Source organism: Mesoplodon densirostris, chromosome 10 (assembly GCF_025265405.1).
Source record: "Mesoplodon densirostris isolate mMesDen1 chromosome 10, mMesDen1 primary haplotype, whole genome shotgun sequence".
Taxonomy (NCBI): Eukaryota; Metazoa; Chordata; class Mammalia; order Artiodactyla; family Ziphiidae; genus Mesoplodon; species Mesoplodon densirostris.
This window is the reverse complement of record NC_082670.1, coordinates 71,458,577-71,467,768: the sequence shown is the minus strand read 5'-3', so window position 1 is coordinate 71,467,768 and position 9,192 is coordinate 71,458,577. Positions and strand designations below refer to the sequence as shown.

The window sequence follows — 9,192 nt, the reverse complement described above, 5'->3', positions numbered from 1 at the left end:
ACTGGCTGAGATCAGGGCCACTGTGGGAGGGAGGAGACAGATCTGTCCCTGCCCCTGCCATGAGGCTTCAGGACATGGCTCCAGGCTGATGTGACTGAGCAGAGGCCCGGATTTCCATGGTGGAGACAGACCCCTATGACCAGCCCTGGGTCCCTGCGGGTACGAGTGCCTGTGCACGGCCAAAAGCTGGGCCAAGATCAGGGACAGGCACGTACAAAACCTCCCACGCCATGCGGCTGAGCAGGGAGCTCTTGGTGTGGGGTGGGTGGAGGTGGAGTTTGTGGAAGTTATCTCAGCGAAGGGTGGTTTTGAGCCTCGAGCTTCAGGATCGTTGCAGCCAATCTGTGGCACAAATAACCTTATAATGTCAGAAATCACAATGAAAGAAGAGATTTAACCCTGGTCTCAGCACCTAGCTCATGTGGAGGCTGCTCCACAGAGAGGCCAGGATGGGCAGTGCCCTTGCCAGTGCCCACAATTTCTGCCATTGGGTGGACACAGTTGAGCTGGCGAGTCACCTGTTGTTGGTTGTTTAGGTAGTTGCTGATTTTTTTACTGTTAAAAATAACTCTGCCGTGACAAATAGGATACTGATGGGAGGCTTTGGGGGAAGGGCATTCCTGCCAGAGGGAATGGTGTAAGCAGAGCAGCAGAGCTGGGACACAGGTCCTTCCCAGCCCTCCTGGGGGACCTGTAGGCTGAGTTACAACCCTCCCACCCAGTACAGGGCCCTTGGATTGCAGCCTGGGAAGGGAATCGCTTCACATAAGACCAATGAGGGGACTGATGCAAGCCCCCTCCCCCGGATTGTTTGGGCATAGAGATGGGTGGCCGGCAGTGGTGGGTGGCCATGCCTCTGCTCTCAGCTGTGAGAGTGGGATTCTAGCCACAAGCTCCTTCCCGGCAGATGCAGGAGCAGGGCTGTGACCATGGCGGCAAAGATACGCAGTCAGGGACGATCTTCAAAGCTTCTCTTGTTTGCCTCTGCAGTGCCTCACAAGATGGCTTAAGCCCTAGCTTGAATCACACTGATGAAATGCGTTTGTATTCCCTGAGCCCAAAGAACCTGGATGCGGGAATGATGGAATTTGTTCCCTAAAGCGGAGGGCAAATTTGAGGGATAACTTTCAGGACTGGGTGCCCTGGGAAGTGGGTAACCTCCGCCAGGGAGGAAGCAAGCAGCAGCCAGGGCTGACCAGGGGGCTTGTGTGGGTCCTGGCCTTTGACCCTGGCTGGCAGAGTCCCTCTGACCAAGCTGCTTCCTCTGGTGGTGGCTTCCTCTCTCCTTCACTACCTGTGGCTATGAGTCACTTCAAGTAGGGGGGCATCTAGGTAGCCAAGGCCCCAGCCCAGCCCCTTTGCATAGCAAGTGCTAATCGGGGTGGAGGGAGACTATGCATAGTCAGCAGAGGCAGAGCAGTTTCAATGCAGCCTTAGTGTGAAGTGTGTTATCATCCCAGTGTCACACCAACCAGGCATTAAGGAGGCTGACTCTGGGTCAGGTCTGGAAAGGTCCAGACACTGTCACCAATTCCCCTCCTGAAGTTTACCTCTGAGCAAGGGCTGTGAGTGCATTTTCCTTTGGGTGCTGGAGCCAGTCCACTCAGCACCACAGTTGAGGATTGGGCTGGCAGAGTTGCAGACCTGGGGGGTGCCATGGTCCGGGTGCCAGAGTGCCTGGAACCTACTGGAGTCAGCTGCATGTGGTCATCCTTGTGCCTGGAATAGCCACCCCTGGCCAGGGGCCTCTCCCCTGGACCTGATGGTCCAGGTCTCCTGTGGGCCCTGGCAGTGAGGCACTAGGCAGGCTTGTCTTGCTTTTCTGGACCATTACCCCTCATGCCTCCTGGCAAATCCTTTCCCTCTAAGGCCCAGCCCTAATGCTGCTTCTTCTTCAAAGCCTTTCCTCATTTCTCCACCCAGATGGGGGTTCTCCCTCTGAAGAATCCCCCAAGCAATATTTATTTATTTATTTATTTATTTATTTGGTTGCACCGGGTCTTAGTTGCGGCAGGCGGGCTCCTTAGTTATGGCTCATCAGCTCCTTAGTTGCAGCACACGGGCTCCTTAGTTGTGGCATGCGAACTCTTAGTTGTGGCATGCATGTGGGATCTAGTTCCCTGACCAGGGATCAAACCCGGGCCCCCTGCACTGGGGGCGTGGAGTCTTATCCACTGCGCCACCAGGGAAGTCCTGCAGTATTTATTAAATCAGTAAAAGTAATCACAGTACAAATACTAACAGAAAATTAATAAACAATAGATATAAATCTGCCCCTCTGACACCCAATTCTTTCCCCCAAAGAGAACTCTTATTTTCTCCCAGAAAAGAGTCTGTGAGGGGCTTCCGTGGTGGCGCAGTGGTTGAGAGTCCGCCTGCCAATGCAGGGGACACGAGTTCGTGCCCTGGTCCGGGAAGATCCCACATGCCGCGGAGTGGCCGGGCCCGTGAGCCATGGCCGCTGAGCCTGTGCGTCCGGAGCCTGTGCTCCGCAACGGGAGAGGCCACAACAGTGAGAGGCCCGCGTACTGCAAAAAAAAAAAAAAGTAAGAGTCTGTGAGTGTACACAGGTATATAAACTTTAAAAAATTTACCCCAATGTAGCACCCTTTACCCACCATCCTGTCCCCTGCTTTTTTTCAGAGACTGTCCTACAGCAGCACATTTTGATCTATTTTATGCTTTTTAATAGCTATCAAGTATTCTTCAGTATGGATAGCCATAATTTTTATTAACATTTTTATTGTGAAATATAAGAAAGATCTAGGAATGTGGCCAATATGTGTATGTACATTTTTACAAATTATTATTAAGTTGAACACCTGTTAAACCATGACTCAGGTGGTTCTCAGGTTCAGAAATAGATCCTCCAGAATCCCCCCACCCCTAATCACAACCTCTTTGTTTCTCTTAGAAAGACTCATGGTGTTTACTTCCTAGTGTTTCTTTATAATTTTACCAGTATGTCTGTATCCTTAAACAGTATAGGTTAGTTCTGCCTGTTTTGAACTCTGTATCAATAGAATCACACTATATGTATTTGGTATTTTTTTCACTCAACACTGTATCGGTGAGATTGACCATGTGCTTGTGTAGAGCTGTAGCTCCTCATTTCCACTGTTTTGTAACAATATTCCATTGTGTGACTGACTCTACCACAATACATCCTGCTCTTGATGGATATGTGGGCTGTTTCCAGTTTGGGGCAATTCTGAATATTGCAGCCATGAGCACTCTTGTACGAGTGTCCTACTGCACAAATGTACATAGTTAGCAGTGCAATTGTTGGTACACAGGATATGTTCGACTTCAGTAGTTTTACCAAACTGTTTTGCAAAGGGGAGACTTGCCCTCCACCAGCAGTGCTCGTGTTCTCCACATCTTTGCCAACACTTGGCATCTTCAGACTTGCGGAGATGATTCTCTGATGGGTGGGTAGATACAACCCCTTTCATCTGTGGAATTACTGAAATTTAAATAAATCATTTGATAAATCTTCTTTTGATTGTATATAATGCAAAGTGATTCACGGATATGTCAGCTTACTATATTTTTCATAAGCGCAGGGGCTTGTTGTAGTTCGGGCAGCCAAGCTGAGCGGTTGGAGGTACAGCCAGAAAAGCAGGCACTGGATCTGAGCCTGATCACCCTCTAGCCCTTCCTGGTGTAGACTCTGCCTCTGACTTGGTCTGAGACAGGTTGGGGTTTCCCAAACACAACCTTTACATTGTGGGGAGAAGTGGGCTGTGGTACAGCTGAACCAGACCCCATCCTGCCCTCAGCTCAGAGCCTGGCAATGCCGTTTGGGTGTGTGACTCTGGGTGACAAGAAGAACTATAACCAGCCATCGGAGGTGACTGACAGATATGATTTGGGACAGGTCATCAAGACGTGAGTGCGGGTCTGTTGGGCAAGGGTGGGTGGGCAAGGGCTGGGGAAAGGGGAGCGGAGTACAGCCCACGCTGAAGCCAGGGCTGAGTGGAGTGCCTGCTGGCTGCAGTGAGGAGTTCTGTGAGATCTTCCGGGCCAAGGACAAGACAACAGGCAAGCTGCACACCTGTAAGAAATTCCAGAAGCGGGATGGCCGCAAGGTGCGGAAGGCAGCCAAGAATGAGATAGGCATCCTCAAGATGTGAGTATGAGGCCCAGAGGTGGGGTGGGGTAGGGGAGGTAGCCGGGAAGGGCTTCGAGGTCTGGAGGCCTCAAGCAGTACCAGCCTCTGGCCAGTTAGTCTGCTGTGGCTCACAGTGGCGACCAGAGCCTCTCTTAGGGGTTCACCCAGCCCTATCTATTGGCTCTTCTCTCTGTTGCCAGGGTGAAGCATCCCAACATCCTGCAACTGGTGGATGTGTTTGTGACCCGCAAGGAGTACTTTATCTTCCTGGAGCTGTGAGTGTGGGTCTGGGGTTCCAGGATTCCTCAGTCCCCCAGGTCTTTACCTGCTCTGCCCTCTGCAGCCAGGGAAGGCCCCCCTTCTGGACCCTTGGGGTCCCAGGTCCCTGTGCCTTGCCCAGCCAGCTGCCTGGTGTAGGCAGCCTGCCCACGTGCTCCTGCCCCACCCCCGATCCTGCCCACGCCGGGCTCAGGGGCTGGTGTCCCTCAGGGCCACGGGGAGGGAGGTGTTTGACTGGATCCTGGACCAGGGCTACTACTCGGAGCGAGACACAAGCAACGTGGTGCGGCAGGTCCTGGAGGCGGTGGCCTACCTGCACTCACTCAAGATCGTGCACAGGAACCTCAAGGTGAGGCCAGCAATCAGGTCAAAGGGTCAATTGGCAGCTGGCCTGGGGCTGGGGTGGGCAGCACCTCAGGGCCGTGGTCCAGCCTCTGAGGGTTTCATGGTCTCTTCCTCTGCCCACCCACATGCCATTCCTGGCTGGAGCAGCTGGAGAACCTGGTTTACTACAACCGGTTGAAGAACTCAAAGATCGTCATCAGCGACTTTCACCTGGCTAAGCTAGAGAATGGCCTCATCAAGGAGCCCTGTGGGACCCCCGAGTACCTGGGCAAGCAGGGAGTGGGGCGGGGCAGGGTGGGACACAGACTTCAAGGAGTGGCTCTGGGTGTGGGGGGGAAGGAAGTCCCTATCCCAGCAAATGGGTGTGAGCGGTAAAAGGCCTGGCCAGGCCTGATATTGACGAGCAGGTGGACACTGTTTGCAGCCCCAGAGGTGGTAGGCCGGCAGCGGTATGGACGCCCTGTGGACTGCTGGGCCATAGGAGTCATCATGTACATCCTGTGAGTGGATAAGCCGGCAAACAGCCTGGCAGCCAGGTGGGGTGGGGGTCTGTGTCCATGGCCTTTCTGAGTGACCCTGTCCTTGGGCCCCTGTGCAGGCTTTCAGGGAATCCACCTTTCTATGAGGAGGTGGAGGAAGATGACTATGAGAACCACGACAAGAATCTCTTCCGGAAGATCCTGGCTGGCGACTATGAGTTTGACTCTCCATACTGGGATGACATTTCGCAGGCGGGTGAGGAGGTGCCCAGCATGAGGGCAGAGTGAAGGGTTGGCATGGGGGACTGCTCTCAGCCTTCTCTGTTGGACTCTGATCCTATCCCCGAGCCCATTCATCACCTCTAGACAGTGAAATGGGGTGCCCAAGCCTAGCCTCTCCCTGGCTTTGTCCCCAGCCAAAGACCTGGTCACAAGGCTGATGGAGGTGGAGCAAGACCAGCGGATCACCGCGGAAGAGGCCATTTCCCATGAGTGGTGAGCAGGGCCCAGGGAGGATGGGAGGAGAGGCCAGGGGTCCCTTGGCCTCTGTCCTCCTCGCACCTAGCAGCTTCTATCCTTGAGGCCTCAAATTGGGGTTCAGGGGGCACCCAGAGCTCAGGCCAGCCCAGAGGGTCTGCCTGGTAATCCTTGGATCTTACAAGGAAAGGGCTGGGCACAGTCTCCATGAAGGCCATACCCCCTCAGATCCACACGCACTTGCACCCTTTCCAGGATTTCTGGCAATGCTGCTTCTGATAAGAACATCAAGGATGGTGTCTGTGCCCAGATTGAAAAGAACTTTGCCAGGGCTAAGTGGAAGGTAAGGATTGGATGGCTCCCTTTCCTGGCTTGATCCCAAGTGCTCCTTCTGGCACCACAGTTTCTTGCCTGCATCACACCCCTGCAGCCACACACAGGCTTTTCTTCAACCGTCAGGTGTAGCTGTAGCCACTGTTACTACCTTAGGCAGGTGTGCTGAGCAGCTGGGTCCCTGGCCCTGGGTTGGTCAGAGGCAGCCAGGGCACGATGGAATGGTCTGGGTTTGGCCTTCGCAAAGGAATGGATCCAGCTTCTGTAAACCTCGCTCTGAGCCTCTCTCCACTGTCCTTCTTTCAGAAGGCTGTCCGAGTGACCACCCTCATGAAACGGCTCAGGGCACCGGAGCAGTCCAGCACGGCTGCAGCCCAGTCTGCCCCAGCCACAGACACTGCCACCTCTGGGGCTGCAGGCGGGGCCACAGCTGCAAGTGCAGCTGCCCCAGCCCTTGGGGGCAGTGCCACCCCAGCCACAGCGGGTGATGTTACGAAGAGCGATAATGTAGCCCCTGCAGACCGTAGTGCCACCCCAGCCACAGATGGCAGTGCCACTCCAGCCACTGATGGGAGCATCACCCCAGCCACTGATGGGAGCATCACCCCAGCCACTGATGGGAGTGTCACCCCAGCCACCGACAGAAGTGTTACTCCAGCCACTGATGGGAGAGCCACACCAGCCGTGGAAGAGAGCACCATGCCCACTACCCAAAGCAGTGCCACACCGGCCACCAAGCCTGCTGCCACCCCTGAGTCGGCTTTGGCCCAGCCGGACAGCACAGCCCCAGGGGGCGCAACAGGCCAGGCTCCACCCTCTAGTAAAGGGGAAGAGGCTGCTGGCTCTGCCCAGGAGTCTCGGAGGGAGGAGACCAGCTGAGTGGGCAGGCTGTGGGGGGGCGGGGGATGGGCAGGAGGGTGGGAGAGTGGATGAGGGGCTTCTCACTGTACAGAGAGTCACTGGCATGATGCCCTCGCTCTCCCCAGGCCCTGCCTCCCAGCATGGGGCATGTCTGGGGGCCACAGGAGAGCAGTTTCATCTCCTGTGTGTATGTGTGTGAGTGGTGGGCAGGCCAGAGGCAGGACCAGCCCCAGCCCCTGCATGGATTCCTTGTGGCTTTTCTGTCTTGCTAGCTTCATCAGTTTCTGTTTCTTGTGGGATGCTGCTCTAGGGATACTCAGGAGGTCCCTGCACCCCTCCCCCTTCCCTTTTTGCCTCACAATTCCCCCAGGCAGGCCCTGCAGGTCCCATCCTCTCCCAGGCCCTAAATTGGGTGGCCTTGCCCTGAGAGCTGGTCCTCCAGCGAGGCCCTGTCAGCGGTCTTAGGCTCCTGCACATGAAGGTATGTGCCTGTGGTGTGTGGGCTGCTCTAGGTGTGGAAACAGGTTGGTATAGAGAATGCTATAATCTCAGGCAGTATGCTTTAAGACAAGACGGGTCACATGGCTGGGAGCACTGCTTGGTAGCCATGGGGGTCCTCAGAAGTGAAAGAGAATGAGTTGGAAGCTAGAAGCCTCCATCTTTGTCCCTGGGAAGTCACTCTCAAGATTCTTGTTCTATTTCCTGCCCTCCTGGGTCCTGCAGTGGGTTGCCCTGTGCCCTGAACTGCCTGAGCCAGTAATACGGGGAAGGAGGAGCAATGAGGATGTGGCAATGAGATCTGGGAGGGCAGAGTGCAGGCCCAGCACCTAGTGTATCAGCCTAGCTGGGTCCTTACCCTGGGCCAAACAAGGAGTGCTGCCCCTGGCTCTTCCCACATGGGCTCCCTCAGGCTCAGTCCACAGTCCTCTCCATACCTGGGGGCCTGCTGTATGGCAAGTGTCCCATAGTCTGATTCGGGGTTTGCCCTTCACGGGGGCAGATTTTCTGCTCTCTCAACTCAACAACAAAATAGAGAGGAACCCCCTCTATGTCTATGACCCACTTTCCCTTCTATCAAGGCTTGGAGAGAGGCCCAGGTGCCTCTGAGCCATGCTGAGTTGCTTTTGCTGGAATGAGGGAGTGGAACAAAGCTCCCCAGTTTCCTAATGGAGGCTCCCGGCAGGTGCCCTTTGTCAGACCCCACTACAGCCTGGGCAGGCAGCCGCACTGGTCCTGGCCCTCGCTTGGCACTTGGGGGTAGTCCTGCCCTTCTCCCTGCATGCCTGTGGGTCTGCTCTGGTGTATGAAGGTCGGTGGGCTGTGTACCTGCTGAACCTGGCAAATAAATGTCACTCTGCCAAAGCCTCTGGCCACCCTCTCGCCTTTGCTTCCTCTATATTACTGGGGAAGGGCCCCTGGAAGGCAGTGGGGAGGGGAGAGGCCGGGAGTTAGGTTCACAGGTAGTGAGTGGTCTGTGCTCAGTGCCATGCGGATTGCTTGGGCTGAGAGTACAGTTCATCCCTGCCACAGGGTGTTCCTTGATGGTGTGGCAGGGTCCTCTGGACTCCAGAAATCCATGTGGGTGGTGGGTACCGTGCTGGGCGTGTGCCGAGGAATAACCTCTGGTCTACTGTTCTGACAAGTCCTGTTGAACAAGGAGCCCTTATCTTGCCTTAGGCCTAGACCTGGAACCCACCAAGTGTCATCCACCATAGGGAGAGACCTTTGGGCTTCCCTGGGTTGGGGAGTGGATGCAGGGTGGGCATTACACAAAGATTCTAGCCTGCCCTTTGTGTTGATTCCTCTTTCCTGTAAACAACACCTTTGCTTTCCACATAGGCCCCAAGGACTTCACTCTGGGTCTACTTCAGGTAGAACAGATCAGCTTTATATTATGGGGCTCTGTACAAGGTTTTTTCTGGGGAGAGGGGAGCAACACTGCTAAAAATAATTAACCATGAAAACTCCTAGAATACTTGTTCCAGCCCAGATCAGCCCAGGTGAACTCACCAGGTATGCTGCTCTTTCTCAGAGAGGACCCCAAAGATAACTTCTCTGATGTGGGAATAAGAAAAAGGTTTGTTAGTCACTCATCTATGAAGCATCTGGGCCTCCAAAATTCCAACCCTACTGCAGCCCCGAGGCAAAACTTGATCCTCTTGAGAGCTAGGAGCTAAAGTCAGGATACTGGCCCTGCCACCTCTAAACTTAGGGATCATCAAGCTTTGCTTGTATAGAGCCAGGGTGAGCTTGAGGTGTCTGGACCTGTGTCCATCTTTCTAGGACCACTCAGAGCGGAAGGCT

At 54.7% G+C, this 9,192-nt stretch overlaps 1 protein-coding gene across 2 annotated transcripts; it reads left to right on the top strand.

The window, feature by feature from the left end:
- The first annotated feature begins 3,796 nt into the window (after positions 1-3,796).
- CAMKV (CaM kinase like vesicle associated) lies at positions 3,797-6,906 on the top strand. 2 transcript variants are annotated; one of them, XM_060110408.1, is made up of 11 exons: positions 3,797-3,891; positions 4,001-4,132; positions 4,315-4,389; positions 4,604-4,742; positions 4,886-5,006; positions 5,163-5,238; positions 5,337-5,473; positions 5,634-5,712; positions 5,950-6,037; positions 6,334-6,445; positions 6,548-6,906. In XM_060110408.1, exons 1-11 carry the CDS (start codon positions 3,797-3,799, stop codon positions 6,904-6,906), a joined length of 1,413 nt encoding a protein of 470 aa, XP_059966391.1. The 2 variants fall into 2 exon arrangements, with proteins under 2 accessions (XP_059966391.1, XP_059966390.1); XM_060110407.1 differs by having other exon boundaries at positions 6,334-6,906.
- The last annotated feature ends 2,286 nt before the right edge of the window (positions 6,907-9,192 follow it).